Source organism: Tiliqua scincoides, chromosome 2, assembly GCF_035046505.1.
Source record: "Tiliqua scincoides isolate rTilSci1 chromosome 2, rTilSci1.hap2, whole genome shotgun sequence".
NCBI lineage: Eukaryota > Metazoa > Chordata > Lepidosauria > Squamata > Scincidae > Tiliqua > Tiliqua scincoides.
Genome location: NC_089822.1, coordinates 6,008,545 through 6,024,725, shown reverse-complemented (window position 1 = coordinate 6,024,725; position 16,181 = coordinate 6,008,545). Strand labels below are relative to the sequence as shown.

At 44.4% G+C, this 16,181-nt stretch overlaps 1 protein-coding gene across 1 annotated transcript in view; it reads left to right on the top strand.

The window, feature by feature from the left end:
- The window catches only part of LOXHD1 (lipoxygenase homology PLAT domains 1), a 150,939-nt gene that overhangs the window by 65,213 nt on the left and 69,545 nt on the right, over positions 1-16,181 (top strand). The window contains exons 15-21 of the mRNA XM_066617852.1: positions 5,067-5,143; positions 8,103-8,299; positions 9,447-9,639; positions 11,502-11,662; positions 14,644-14,941; positions 15,354-15,561; positions 15,713-15,849. Coding sequence (XP_066473949.1) covers positions 5,067-5,143; positions 8,103-8,299; positions 9,447-9,639; positions 11,502-11,662; positions 14,644-14,941; positions 15,354-15,561; positions 15,713-15,849 — 1,271 coding nt within the window. The remainder of the gene's footprint in view (positions 1-5,066; positions 5,144-8,102; positions 8,300-9,446; positions 9,640-11,501; positions 11,663-14,643; positions 14,942-15,353; positions 15,562-15,712; positions 15,850-16,181) is intronic.

Sequence of the window (16,181 nt, the reverse complement as noted above, 5' to 3'; positions counted from 1 at the left end):
AAAGTGTGCGTGAGTTGGTTTGAACTGTTGTAAGAAACAATCTTGGCATGAACCAAATACATTATAGTCACTTCAACTGCTCATTAGAGTCAGCCAGAGAGTCATTGACCTGAATCATTCAGATGATTCAGGATGCTATGGTCTGTCAGATTGTGAATTAGCCCACATTCTTCCTTCTCTCCCTCCCCTTTTCTCCTTTCCTTGCACACCCTCAGCTGAATGGCACACTTCTTATTTTGCCAAACTGCAGTTTCCTGGTTTGATTTGTAGGGGATATTCAAACCACGGTTCCCTAGTTCCGATATCACAGGAAACTGTGGTCTAACAAACCAGGGTTGCAATCTTATACATGCTTTCCTGGGAGTAAGTCTCACTCAACACAGTGGGACTTACTTCTGAGTAGATATGCATAGGATTTTGCTGTTGGTGATTTTCCATTTATTCAGGGATAGAGGAAGGAGGAGGGAATGTGTGAGCACATCACATGTTCCTTGTTTGTCCATGATCCCAAGAAACCATAGTTTTGAATGGGAGTTAGTCTGGACTGGGCCATTCTAAACAATTATTTGGCCTTTGTGCTGGCAATGCATGCCAAAGACTAAACTTCCTTTTCCTCCAGTTTGCAAACGTGACAGTTTGATCTGTGCAGATGACCCTTAGAAAGCAAGGAATAGTATCAGGTAAAATATGCCAGAACAGCTCCTTGAAAATGTTAAAAAAGAAAAGAAAAGAGATTGTATTCTTTTCTTTCCCACTTCGAGGCCTGGGGCCATGCAACAAAATAGTATAAACAGAAGGTACTACAAATAAAGCCATGATTTGGTTCTCTTTTTCACAACATCCTTATGAGCTGCCACTAGTAACTTCCTTTTACATTTTCAAGACAGTAAATTCTAAACTTCAAAGAGAGAACATGTGCCACCAGTGGCGTAGCTAGAGGGGGTGCAAAGCACTAAGTTTTGCAGGGAGCCTCGCTGCATCATGCAGTTGGCTTCTCCCCTTCAGAGCCATTCCAGGCAGGGGGAGCAAAATGGAGGTATTCATCTACCTGTCTCCCTGCATTTGCTTCTGTTTTGCTCCCACCGCCCGGAATGGCTCTGATTGGGAGGGGGAGGGGCCGCTTGCATGCCAAGTTGAGGCTCCCTGCAAAAACTTAGTGCTTTGCACCCCCTCTAGTTATGCCACCAAGTGTCACAAGCATCATCCCAAAAACAATAGCATAAAATCACATCTATCTTGATTTACAGGACAAGTGCTATAGAAAAAAAGACTTGTTAAGACATTTCTGTCCAATGTTGCATATACGCAACAGGGACCAAATGCATACACCTGTGGCTTGGGCAGAAATGGGTTTGAACACACGCACATTGTATGCACATGTCAATGTGTAACAGTGACACGGGTTTAAGGCGAGCCTAGGTGATGTAAGTTTGCACATTGTGTAGTTGCCAGCATTTGTATCATTATTTGGTCTAATGAACTGTTTTCATGGGTATCTCCACTGAAGTCGGTGCAGGCAAATTATTCACCTCATTTTGGGTCTGTTTGTTTTGCATTGCTCAGTTGTTGTTAGGGTCATAAGCTCAAAATGACACATGATAATGAAAAAAATAATATATTTAGTGCACAAGCCTAACCAGGTCTACTCAGAAGTAAGTCCTTTTTTGTTCAATGGGGCTTAGTGTGGTTAAGATTGCAGCCTGGATATCTTTTAAAAAATAGCTAATTCATAAAGAACCTGTGCGAATTCGGGCTGAATATTCATCTCTTCTTTTAACTTTACTAATCTGATGTTTGGGATAAACAGATTTCAGTTTTAAACAAAACCAAAAAAATGAGATTTGTTGATCTGTTAGTGTAAATAATATGAAATTGTATTAAGGATTTATTGTTAAAATATAGAAAAACAATTATAAATAAGTTTAAGTTTCTGGAGGAAAAATCCATTATGGGTTAAAAGCCATGATGTGTATGTGCGATCTCCTGATTTAGAAATGGACTATGTCAGATGCAAGGGAGGGTCCAGTGTTAAAATCTCCCACATGCTTACTCCTGCACTTTCCCTCCTACTCAAAACCTCTTGAAGGCCTGGAAAATAATAGTGAATGGTTAACAAACACCTCCTAATTTTAATTACTCCATAAACATTAAATTAGCCCATATACTCTTATATAACTCATGGAGTGAATGGATGACAGTTTCTTGATTAAAACACACACGCACATATACACACTGTATTATTATATTATCTGACACAACACTACAAAAGGATTATGTTGTTCTTGTAGCCTCCTGAGAGAAAGTTCCTTTGCTGTCCGTGCACCTCCATTATCTCTTCCTTTCAGATTAAAAGAGGCTTCCATGACAGCCTGCAACAGAAGAGACCAAACCACAGTTGGCACCAGTGTTCTTTGCCAACATGGTTGCTTTCCATGTTGCAGTTGTGTCATGGGCTCTTGAGAAATTTGAATACAAAGGTGCACGCCAACTGCATCCTCCATTATGAGGAAAGCTTCATGACCTGCAGATTTTGGACAAAACCCATTCCAGATCTGCTGGTTAAGGAGGCTTCCGATTTTCCTTGTGGCTTTGCCAAGCTTACTTCTTCGCAGCTCAGAGTGGGATGAAACCTGGGCTACAGGCAATGTGTTTCCCTTAGAGCTAGTGCAGACATTGCACTCATCATGTGGATGCTGCTGAAAGCAGCCTTTCTGTGGTGAGTGATCCTGGTCATCATGAAGACCAAGTGAGCAAAGTGTTTGCATGTAGGTTAACAACCTTAAATTGGAACTGGAAAGGGATCCCTCTTTGTGGATGTGGGGGTAGGTCTGGGGTTGGTGGATATGTTACTGTACTCATATTTCCCCATCTATTCCTCTCTATGTGGTCCTTCCTCATCTATTTTCATCTTCATCTTCAATCCTTTCCATTTCAAACCTGTTCTCTTTATCATGCCTTCAGGATCCCAGATCAATGATGGGTCAAGCCTGTTTGTCCAGTCAAAACTTTCCTCAGTGGCTATTCTCCATCTCGATACAATTTTCTTGGCATGGAATTAACCTCACTCCGCTTCTGAGACATTAGCATATCCACTAGCAACAGACTGGGCTGCTTGCCAAAAGAGCAAGAAAGTTATTTTTAACTGCTGTGCTGGGCAGAATTGCTGACCCACATCTTGAAAGGATTATTTTGAATCCGAATGGCTGTCAGGCGGGCAATGGGCTATCTCAGGGAACTTCTCATGAAGGTGCCGCCTATCTAGCAAGATGTCTTTACCGTTGTGGTGACTTAATCCCTAGTAATTGGATCCTGGTCCCAGGATGGGAACTCTGAACAAAACCCAAGGACTGCGCAACACACAGGTACTAAGGACCAGTTGTAACAAGGTAAACGAAAATCACTCCTGCCAAGATTTCCTTTCTTAAGGAACAAAGTCTATCTTGATTGTTTCTTCCCCTGCATTCCTTGCTTTCCTCATTTGGGTCCCTCTTTTCCTTGCTCCTCAATTTTAGAGAAGCTTCCAGCTTCCCTGTTCCCCCCATAAGAACATGTTGCCCATGATGGTAGAGGATTATCTCTCGGACCTAGTACCAAGTCACAATGGGGAGCATGTTTTCTGAAATTGCTTTCCTGAAATATGCCTGACCACCCACCCAATCTACATAATAATCTACATAAACAATTAAAACAATTAAAGGATAAGTACTGCTGCATCACAAACAGACTGAACACCCCAATTCAGGTTTGTTCTTCTGCCGACCAGTAATACCACTGTCTTGTCTAAATTAAGTCTCAGTTTATTAATCCACATCCAATCCATCACTGAGCTTCAGGCACCGGTTCAAGACTTCCACTGCCTCCCCCAGATTCAACAGAAATGAGAGGTAGAGTTGGGTGTCATCAACATATTGATGATATCGCAACCCAACCACTCCCCCCAAGAAATAAGTATTTACACTTACTTGGAAATAAGTACCATTGATCACTGTGATGCTTACTTCTGAGTAGGCATGAATAGGCTCAGGCTATAACATTTTTTTCTTCTTGAAGTGTTCCCACATTCAGCCAACCAATATGGGTGAGGAATCTGTTCAATGCCAGCACTAGTTGGTGCTCATTCAGGGATTTTTACCCATGTGTGTGGTTGGGCATCTTTAAAGAACAATACTTTACAGGTGAGTAACTTTTTTTTCATGGTACATCTACACAAAGTCAGTATGACAATATCTTTTATGCCCCCCTCAAATATATTTATTCACTGTCAAAATCTATTTAGGATGGGGTTATAAGCCATTTAGTTTTGATTTTTCTCTGTAAACCACTTTGTGAACTTTTAGTTGAAAAGCGGTATATAAATACTGTTAATAATAATTAATAATTATAAGCAAGAGTGTACAAGATTCCATCCACTGAAATTTGACAAGGAAAATTGTACCTAGTACAGAAATTGCAAGACTATCTGATTACATGAGAAAAGGCCACGAGTTTCTAACCATGATGAATGAAAAAATAAATTCCAAAATACACAAATGTGACTTTCAGCAGATCCCATTGGTCTGTGGAGTGTATGGAGTGTGGAGTGTGTGTATTCTGTTTGGCTTTGCTGAATGGCAGGTGAGCAGAAGGTAATGTTAAGGGACCAAGCCCAGTCACTCCTCCCTGCTTTCTTCTTGCAATGCACCCTGTTCTTTTAAAAAAGGAGGATATAAATTTGAATTTTTGCCAGTAAATTTGCAGTAGGAGAATTTGCTTGTGTCACCACTACCCCCGCTACATAATGTTGGCTATGCTGGGGAGCTGCTGTTTTTCAGGACAGACAACAGCAGACTAGATGAACCATGAACCAGATACTTTATATTCTTAGAAGTCACGGATAAGGAATTCTGGGGGCCGTTTTTGTTTTAAAAGTTGTCTTAATCGGATTCTTGTTTCTAGATTCCCATAGAAATGTCTCTCTAAATGCACAGCATTATCTTTCAGTACACACTATACCGTCCTGGATTTTAATAAGCCTCCTGATGTTTGATTGGTAATAGCAGATAACTTAACTTTGATTTGCCAACCAGATGGCTTGACAAAGATGAAGACGACGGCCTGATTATTCGGGAGCTAGTGCCTAAGGGGAGATCGTTTATACTGGAAAGTGAGTTTGTTTGGTTAATATGGGAACCTTGGGCTAAGCTGGTTATGGGGAAAATACCATGCTTTTATCCAATATCTTTTGCAGATCTACCTTTAGTCTCACTGCTCAAAATGAGGCGCTTGTCTCATTTACTATTTTTTATCACTGGACATAGCCAGAACATTATGAAAAATATACCTTAGATTGATGCTGGTGGTGTTAAGCAATCACTTGATGGGTTATATATAACTGGTGTTCAGTGCCAACACTACCTGGAATGGCTCTGATGGTGAGTGGGAGGGGTTCTTACATGGCACATTGCAGTATTTACCATGCTGCCCCCCCCAGCTACACTACTGGCTCTAGTGTAACATTTTCTTACAAATGTTTCCATATTTCTGAGCAAAACAACTCATAACATTCCTTATTTGAAAATACTGAAACCACATTGGCCTCTTTCCAAGTGTTTTATCAACTACCTCATGCAACACCAATGTTTTGCTTTCTTTCAAAGAAACCAACAATTGGATCTATTTGAAATTGGTCTAACAGAGGAGTATTCCCCCGGTTATTATGGAGAAGAAAGGTAGATTTTTAATAAAACACTAATGTCAAGTGATGCCAATTTGAGACTAAGCTGAGTTTTGAATATAGGGAAGCTTCTTTCGTTTTGAGCCCTTAATGTAGTTTTCCTAATTTAAGGCTTAATGTTTCATTGCATTCACTGAGACACCAACTCAGAGTGCCTTTTTTAAAGGTTTGAATCCCACTTTTCGTGGGAAAAGTTTCTCTGGGTGTGTTATGCCATTTCTTCAAAGATCTTATAAAATAATTCAAATCAGATATGCCTCAGACTGAAAACTCAGTCTTTAAGCCCCCTCCCCAACTTGCTACAGCACCTTATCCCTCACTACTAAATCTGAACACAGCATTGAGATTCTTACCTTTTTATGACTTGTTTTGTATTAGTCAAGTTTCAAGTCTTCAGAATCAGAAAGAAAAGTCGGGAATATCTATGGGGAATATATGCCAAGACCTCAAATTAAAGCCAATTCTTTAGCAAGTAGCAGCTCAATCCTGTGCATGTCTACTCAGAAGTAAGCCCCATGGTATATAGCAGGGGTGTCCAAACTTTTTGGCAGGAGGGCCACATCATCTCTCTAACACTGTGTCAGGGGCCAAGAAAAAAAAGAGTTAATTTACATTTCAAATTTGAATAAATTTACATAAATGAATACATTAGAGATGGAACTTATAGGAATGAATGAAGGTCTTGCAATAGCTCATGGCCTATAAAAGTCCTTGCACAAAGCAAGGTTGACCTTTCCTTTGCTGCCACTGCTGCATCACAGACATGAAACAGCAAGCAGTGGAGGGAGCCCTTGTCCCACAGCTCACACAAGAGGTCAAACAATTGGCCTTCACACTGAGAGCAGTTGCGTTGGGCCAGCACGGGCTCCAGCAAGTCTCTGGAGGGCCAGAGTCTCATTAGGAACTGGGGGCTCCCGGCGGGCCACATTGGGAGTCCTTGAGGGCCGCAAGTGGCCCCAGGGCCGGGGTTTGGGCACCCCTGGTATATAGTGATGCATACTATCAGGTAAATAATGTATAAGAGTGCAGCCAAAGCGAAGAGCCAGGAAGATGATGGACACAGCCCAGCAGCAATATACAGCAGGTCTGGTGCTCTGGTCCTTTATATCTTTCCTGAATTCATTTCCTCTCTTTCTTTCCTGCCACTGAAGTCCATTTTTCCCATTGTCATATCACACAACCCCTCCTTTCACAAGTGATGTTTTGCCCCTGGCCACAGAGTGGCTTTCCATTTTCTTTGGTGCTCTCTCTCTCTCTCTCTCTCTCTCTCTCTCTCATGTCAAATTTTATTTTTGGCATTTGTAAATCTAGTGAGCAGTATTCCTAGATTTAGTGCCTCTTTCCATTTTTTCTTAAATAGACTTGATTTTCTATTATTATTAGATTTTCACACAGTTAGGCAGGTGTTATTGACTGGTTTGTATTATCCAGGCATCAAGTCCTTCCCAAGGACCTGGGATGCCTGACTTTTATTCCATTTTGCTATTATAAATATTGTCGCAGGTTGTAAGCAGTTCCCTGTGAAGCTGTTTTTTTTGTAGTTGGTGAATGTTAATTTATGTGGCCCCTATGCTTTTAAGGTAATCTTCAAGATGTCTTGAAATTGCACCAAGGGTGCCAATCAGCACTGCTATTACTCTGGCCTTCTTCTGCCATAACCTTTCAATTTCTGTTTGTAAATCTTTGTGTTTTGTTATTTTTTTCCCAGTTCTTTTTCTTCTACTCCAGCGTCACCTGGTATTGCTACCTGGTTTTCTATTATTGTTAGGCCTCATTTCAACAAATGTTCACAAAGCTGTGAACGAACATTCCATTTCACTATTGCAGTGGGGAGAGCCGTCCAGCAGAATATGAGACAGCAGGATGTAGTTCTAGCCAGGAAGCCTGGCTCAGCAAGAGCAGTGTCCATTCATATACCAACATGAGGAGCTGAGCTAGGAACTCTCCTTATGGTGCAATTACATCAGTAACTGCTACACAGTTACTAAGCCATTTTATAAAGGGGGCTTAGTTTAGCATAGTTGTGATTCAGAGGAGGTGTTATTGCTGGGCTCCTCTTGAGTAGGAGAGGAGAGCCTTTGGGTCGCCACATTAGTACTTCATCTTTGGCTCTCACTTTTAGCACATCTGTCACCCCTGCCCTTGAGACCATTGGGACATGGTGGTGATCCTCAATATGGCGGCCATGCCAGCTACACTGACATCCTCAGTCTGTCTCAGACAATGTTGACCCTCTGTGATCCCAGACTGTGCTGGGATCCTGAGTAGGACCCTGATCCTCCTCGAATGAGATCTCCTCTGTTCTGATTTTCTCCAAAGAAGAACGAAGAATTTTTATCATGTCTCGTGTTATCATTCCTCTTGTGTACACTTGTCCATATCTCTGTAGATGTTGGCTACCACATCAGTATAAAGACAGGAGAGGTCCCTGGAGCCAGCTCAGATTCCAAGGTTTTGTTCAAGATGTACGGTGAAAGAGCAGACACTAAAAAGGAGGTTCTCTTGGTTTCTGATAATGACTTAGAAGATTACTTTGAGCGTGGCCGAATAGATATCTTTACTCTAGACACAATGGACATTGGGAAGGTAAGAACTGTAAGTGTGATTTTAAGCACCCCAAAGGATGATTTTGTTGCCTTTTTATGGTGAAGGCCAAAGTAGGCCTCTTTGAAATATACTACTTCCTCAGCAAGTCATGAGTCCTTAAATATTATGAAGCTCTCCCTTCTACACTGAATAGATCTCCTCCTCATGACTTGGCATCCTCACTTGGTACACTTGCTGGCCCCCTTCTTCTCTGTTCACCTGCTCTACTTTGGAGTAAAGAATATGGTGGCCACCAGCATCTGTCGGGATGAGTGTTGCTGCTGTGAGTCAGGCAGTGGTGAAAGCAGGTCAACCTAAAAGACAATATCAGGGGGACTTTCACGCCTCTCCTTCCTTTCCCAATTTCAAGCCAAAAGTCATTTTCTGAGAAATTGACACTCGGGCATAGGAAAATATTTTTGCTTAAAATACTAACCTGCCTGAAGGGCACCATGGGTGACCCACTCCACCTGTGCTAGAGCCTTGAGCGTAAGCCGGGGCAGTGCCAGCAGCCAGCATACTGCCCCAGCAACTGCTGTCGCAAAAGTGTTGTAAGGAACTCCTGCACCAGCAGAGAGGATGCAGCACCAGTGCTGAGGTCAGCGCCAGTTGGTTCTGGGCCTCAGTGCTGGGAAGACAATAGTGGGGAGCAGCCAGCGGTAAGTGCTACCACTGACTGGCAGCAAGTCTTTTCAGGGAGGAGGGAGGGAGGGCAGTCTGGAGGGTGGATTGGGCCTAGGCGGGGGGGGGGGTTGGAGGTGACAGCAGAGGCTGCCTTCAAATCCTATGCCCCTCCCGAGCTGCGGAGCCTTACACAGGCCTCCTCAGTTCTATGCCAGCAAAACAGCAGCTCTGTGCAGCTCCGAGGAGTCCCATTGGGGCTGCCTGGACATGGGATAAGGGAACATTTGTTCCCTTACCCTGAAAAGACTCCAACGGCTACCCTAGTCCCATTGGTTACAGTGGTGGCCATTTTGGCGCCACTGCACTGCTGGGTGCCACCGGGTTTAGGATTGGGCTGTCGGTGACCTCCACCTGACCAGATGGTCCCTCACTGTTAGTCTCAGAAACACAGTATTATGTAAATGCCTGTCTAATGGTTTCGTCCTTTGCTCATGCAAAATCTCTCCCCTTTGGCTCTTTAAAGATCAAACGGATTCTCATTGGGCATGACAATATTGGGCTCCGCGCTGGCTGGCACCTGGCTTATGTTCAGGTCTCCATTCCCGTCCATGGCAAGCTGTACAACTTCCCTTGCAACCGGTGGCTGGACAAAAATGAGGCTGACGGAAAGGTGGAGATTGAGGTCTACCCAAGCGAGATCGTGAAGATTGAGAAGCGTAAGCAATAATGGCGTGTTTTGTTTCAGTAATTCTTGGTCAGATTTGTTGTGGGTGAAAGGGATGGTCCTGTTGAGTTTTCTCATTTGGAAGCCATCCTGGAAGTTAAGGTCATGAAAATTGTGGCACTTTAACAACTGTTATGCAGAATTCTTTGGGGACCAGCTGCTTGGTGAAGGCTGGTATGGAGCACAGACGGTGCCATCTCTATTCATTTCATACAGTGCCTTGCACAATGCTACCATTTAATCAACTTCACCAGTCAAAGTAGTAATATTGGTTGTTAAAGAATTAGGAGGGTGAGCAAATTGTAAGAAATCAATTCAAAATCAGAAAGCCCAAGTAGGTTAGACTACTAAATTGTAGAAATGGGTGTGTGTGTGTGTGTGTGTGTGTGTGTGTGTGTGTGTGTGTGTGAGTGTGAGTGTGAGTGTGAGTGTGAGTGTGAGTGTGTGTGTGAGAGAGAGAGAGAGAGAGAGAATTGTTTCTTCTATAGGAGAAGTGCCCATTGAGATTAATGCAAATTTGTCTATCAAAAAGAGTTCTTCTGAGAGTCTTTGTGCTGCACAGGTCATTCATTCAGTACATATCCTTGTAAGGCATGCTGTCTCAGGGCTGGTCCATTCATGAAGCCAACTGAATTGGTCGCCTAAGGCAGCAGATGGGTAAGGGTGCCCATCTCTGTCTTCCTGCTTGCCTCCTCTGCTCTCCTTCCACTCTCTGAACTGGAAAAGGAAGAGGGGGACAGAGAGCAAGAGGAAATGTATAGGGGAGGAGAATGTTGAGCTAGAATATTGGAGAATGAGAGGTGCCAGTGGCGTAACTAAAGAGGTTGCAAAACACAAGTGTTGCAGGTGCCTATATGCACTGTGCAAGCAGCCCTTCCCCCCCTTGGAGGTGAATGCCTCCGTTTTGCTCCCACCACCCGGAATGGCTCCAAAGGGGGGAAGGGCCGCTCGCACAGCATGTTCAAGTGCCTGCAAAACTTAGTGCCTTGCACCTCTTCTAGCTATGCCATTAGCTACGCACATCACCGGGCAACAAGGCATGCACCTCTGGTGTAAGTAGATGTTGGGCTGGCCTTGTGCTGCCTTCATAGGCTTGGAGTGATTTGGTCCTTGAGAGGTTGCAGTGGACATTTTAAATAGGCTGTGCTTTGTACAAAGGTACTTTGGCATGTCCTCAGGCTCACTGCTACCCGGCAGGAGGCTAGAGCTGTTTAGCCAGTATGAATGGGGGAGGTAGAGAAAAAGAGGTAAGGGAAGATTTGGAGGTGGTGGGCTGAGTGAGCAGGGCTGCAATCCTTTGCAGGCTTACCTGAGATTAAGTTCCATTGAATTCAACAGAGTTTACCTCTGAGTTATGCCTAAAATTGTGCTGTAAGAGGTTTCGAGAAGGAGCTGATGCCTATTCAGCATGGAGGCAGATTATTTTAAAGTCACCAGAATACTTCAGGGCTCATTTGTCTTCCCTGTCAAGATTGCCCTGCTTTTTTGGATTATGATCCATGCAGGAGAAGAACTCTCAGAAGAATGGCTCTCAGCTCGTAATTGTTATAAGCCAGCCAAATTTGTATTCCAGGCCACCCTTGCCCCTGAATTTCTGCACTATCCATGGTCCTTGTTCTGTGCATTTTATGTTCTTAGACAAACAATACAAAGATCAGACCACCGTAAAATAGCAAGCTGCTAAAGGTTAACAATGCATCTAATTTTAATGTGTTCGTATTGTTTGTGAATAGGATCTGATTAGAGAATTTAGAAACTCTGGTTTGGAAATTTTGTAAGGGCAATGTTTGAGAACATTCTTAATTTCCACCACAACATTCACACACCCCCCCCCCCATTCCACTTTAAACACAGTGATAAACTACGAGGTGTGGGTAGTTACTGGTGATGTGTGGAATGCAGCCACCGATGCCATGGTCTTCATGCAGATCTATGGAGAGCAGGGTAAAACAGAGTTGCTGATTCTGCAGAACAGATCGAACAACTATGAGAGGGGAGCAAAAGAAATTTTCAAGGTATGTTGAGTCGTATACCATAATTGTTTTGACTGTATCTTCTAGAGCTAACCTTCTCCTCTTCACCAGCAAAGAAGCTCTGAAACTAGACTCCAGAACTTTGCCAGACCAAAGTCTTAGGAAAGGCTGCAGTTCCTGAGGACACTACAAATTTAACCCATTTCTGCCCAGCCCACAGGTGTACACATTTGATCCCTGTTGTTTATATGCAACGTTGGGTAGAAATGGCTTAAATCAGCAGCAGGTCTGTTATAACTCCCAACCCAGAAATCCATCAATTAGATTCCCGGTTGTCACAGGCTTCAAGACCCTATATTGCTCTTGCCCATTCCCATGATTAGCATACCTGGAATAATTTAAGAAAAATAGAAAATTGCAGACCACATTATACAAAAAAAGAAAAAAGAATGCAACCAAGGCAAGGCATTAGGCTAGTACTAGAAAGCTGAGATTTATAAGTGGAATTTGCAGCAGAATTTATTTATTTATTTCCCTTGGCAACCTTCAATCTCGAAAGACTATGGTATCACGCTCTGAAAGGTGGTTCTGGAACAGCGTCTAGTGTGGCTGAAAAGGCCGATTCAGGAGTGACAATCCCTTCCACACAGAGGAGCAAGTGCAGTCTGTCCCTGGTCTGTCTCCGTGGCTATGGGCCTTCCTTCTTTGCCTCTTTGCCTCAGACTGTTGGCAAAGGGTCTCTTCAAACTGGGAAAGGCCATGTTGCACAGCCTGCCTCCAAGCGGGCCGCTCAGAGGCCAGGGTTTCCCACTTGTTGAGGTCCACTCCTAAGGCCTTCAGATCCCTCTTGCAGATGTCCTTGTATCGCAGCTGTGGTCTACCTGTAGGGCGCTTTCCTTGCACGAGTTCTCCATAGAGGAGATCCTTTGGGATCCGGCCATCATCCATTCTCACGACATGACCGAGCCAACGCAGGCGTCTCTGTTTCAGCTTATTTATTTATTTGTTTATTTATTTATTTATTTGTAAGATTTTTACCCTGCCTTTCCACTGCCAAAGCAGATGTCCAAGGCGGCTTACAATTTCCAACTAATACATAATATATAAAAATAATAAATAAAATCACAAAAAATAAATAAAACCATTTGGAAGAGGGCAAACTATTTACAGCCAAGGTACTGCTACAAAGGGACAGGAGGCAGACAACCCATCACCTAATTGCCAGACAGAACAAAAACATTTTGAGCTCTCGCTGAAACGCCATGAGGTAGGGGGCAGATATTAATTCCCCTGTAGGGAGTTCCATAATTGTGGTGCCACTACTGAGAAGGCTCGCCCCCATCTCACCATCCCCCTAACTTGGGAGAAAGGTGGCACTTGCAGGAAAGCCCCCTCAGATGACCTAAGAAGGCAGGCCAGAATACATAGGAGAAGATGGTCCCTCAGATAACCTGGCCCCAGATCATGAAGGGCTTAAAAGGTCAATACCAGCACCTTGAATTGGTCCCGGAAATGAATGGGCAGCCAGTGTAGTCACCAAAGCAGTGGTCTGGTGGAATCAAATCACCTAGCACCAGTAACCACCCTGGCTGCTGCATTCCGCACTAATTGCAGCTTCCAAACCGTCTTCAAGTACAACCCCATGTAGAGTGTGCTACAGTAATCCAATCTTGTAGTCACTAGGGCATGGACCACCATGGTTGGGTCAGACCTACTCAAGCACAGCCGCAGCCGGTGCACCAGAATGTTGCCATGTATGCTCAGCCTTTAAGAGGAGTGCTCCTGTTCATGTCTCCAGATAGCCTGGACCAAGAATGCTGTTCAGGACTCAGTGGGTGAAGGGCAAAAGTTTTCAGGAGAACAGCCCCACTGGATCAGGCCATAGGCCCATCTAGTCCAGCTTCCTGTATCTGACAGCGGCCCACCAAATGCCCCAGGGAGCACACCAGATAACAAGAGACCTCATCCTGGTGCCCTCCCTTGCATCTGGCATTCTGACATAACTGTCCTTGGAACCCCTGCAGATACTGAAACCCATTAATAAGAGAATCTTATCCTGACCTGACCTCAAGAAGTAACTGGAAGCGTGGCCTCCCCGGCCTCAGAAAGCCTCCTGGATGCGACCAGAAGGAGCTTCCGGTCATGTCTGGAAGCTCAGGTCTGGCCTTCCACTGTGGGTTCAGAACCAGTGGTGAGTTAAATCCATGGGTTCCGAACCTGGCGATAAACAGGCCTGATCGGTATGTACATAGCCACTAAACTCTAGGCCTTCTTCAGTGGCCAACACTTTGCCCTAACATAGCATTGTACTCAAAGAGGAAACAAGACAAGCTTTCTCAATAGTTTTGTTTTGTTTACACATTGATATAAGAGCTGGTATGCATGAATGGAGATGGCCACAGTTTAAATGTTACCGCAACTGTTACCCTGCATGTGCTCAATCTTGGAAGCTAAGCAGGGTCAGGCCTGGTTAGTACTTGGATGGGAGACTGCCTGGGAATACTGGGTGCTGTAGGCTTATACCATAGGCTTTCAAGACTAAAGGTTGCCAACCAACCAGCATAATCTGACTAGGGCACCTTAGGAAAGTGTAAGCCTTTTTTTAAGGACACGAGAAAAGCCCTGCTAGATCAGACCAAGGGCCAACCTGGTCCACCTTCCTTTATCTCACAGTGGCCCACTAAATGCCCCTGGAAGCAAACAAGATAACAAAATACCTGTATCCTGTTGCTTCCCCTTGCCACTGGCATTCAGAGACAGACTACCTCTAAAACCTGGAGACTCCATACAGTGATCATGACTAATGATCCTATGTAACCTATGTTTTAACCTGTGTTGGACTTTTCCTCTGTAATTCTGTCTGATCCCCTTTTAAAGGCAACTACGCCACTGCCATCACAATGTCCTGTGGCAAACAGTTCCAAAGTTTAATTACAATTAATCCACAGATTAATCAATCAATCAGTTCAGTGCTCAGTCTAAGGTATGTGGCATCAATGTTAATAATAGTCAAAATATTGAAGGTGGAGGCTTCAGATGTTGGCAAGATCTACAAGATCCGAATTGGTCATGACGGAACAGGATTTGCGGCCGGCTGGTTCCTGGAAACCGTCACAGTCAAGAAACTGCAAACAAGGAAGAAGGCGGAGAAGCCCAAAAAGAAGAAAAAGAAGCCCAGTGAAGAGGAGGAAGATGATGAGCCACTAGTGGGAGACATCATGGAAGTTTATGAGTTTTCAGCCCGCCGTTGGCTGGCAAGCGATGAAGAAGACAAAGAACTGGTTGTGGAGCTGACACCCGAGAAGGATTGTGATCTTGAAGGTAAACTGGTTGTTGACATTTGCAAAGAATGTCTTCGTGTTCGGCCCCATGACCCCTCCAAACCTTAGGTTTGGGAACCAAATGATACTGAATGTTTAAATAAAGATTTTCTGGGACAGTTATACACAGCAGCAAAGTCCCATACACGTATGGTTGGAAGTCCCCTAAACAACCTTCCCAAGAGCAGTGGTCTGAAAAGATCTGAGAAATCATAGCTGTGTAAAAAATTTACTCAACAAGCAGAACAAGCAAGAAATGTTTTTTTTAAAAAAAGATATAATGGCAGCATGCTTTTTAAAAATTTCTTATGCCGAAAATCTTTACAATCCTCAAAATATCCCCATCAATTGCAAATGTATTTTCCATCTGATTATGTTTTAATGCTATAGTGTTTTTTTTCTTCCATGTTTAGGCTTTTTGTTCGCTTTTTCACAGCCCAATCCTAACAGGCAGCCCAATCCTGCGCTGCTCGGGGCGCCCCCGCTTGGCGGCACCACGAGGGCTGCTGCCAAATTCAGCACCTCCCGCGCTACCACGGGAGGCACCTCGGGAGTAGGGGACGTTCGCCCCTTCCCCCGGGTAAGGGAGGCAGCCCCACAATGGGGCTATTCGGCACTCGTGTAAGCCACGCAGCCTCCACGAGCGCCTAGGATCCTGTGGAGTGGAGCTCCGCGGATCCTCCTCCCACCTGCCCCTGGCACACCTTCCCTCCCCATGTCACACCAGCCTTCCTACCCCCTCCCCACATCATGCTGGCTTCCCCCTCCCCAGAACGCCCCCATCTCCGCCCCGTTTGCTGTTCCGCAGCCCGGCGGTCGCAGGCACCGCCAAGCTGCAGAACGCGGGCGCCCGCTGGGCAGTGGCTCAGCACCAGCTGGAGCTGAGCCACCTCCGGCGGGAGCCTGGCGGTAAGCCCTGCAAACGTGTCTTATGGCACGTTTTCAACCGTGGTCCGCGCCGCGGAGGCGCGGTGCGGACCATAGGATTTGGCCCTCATTTTCTAAAAAAAAATACAAAAATGCAAAACTTAGTACTTTTTTCTTTCTGCCTACACTGTTTTTCCTTCACTTTGCTCCATTTATATGTTTTGCGTACACCGTATATGCTTTTAATGGCAGTAAGGTTTCATTCATTTAGAATCAGTGATGGATTCCCCCCCCCTTCTCTGTTTCTTTGTGATTTCTAGTAATATTTTACAGTTGTGTGTTTCTTCTTGTTTATATTTCCCAAATTAAAAGTT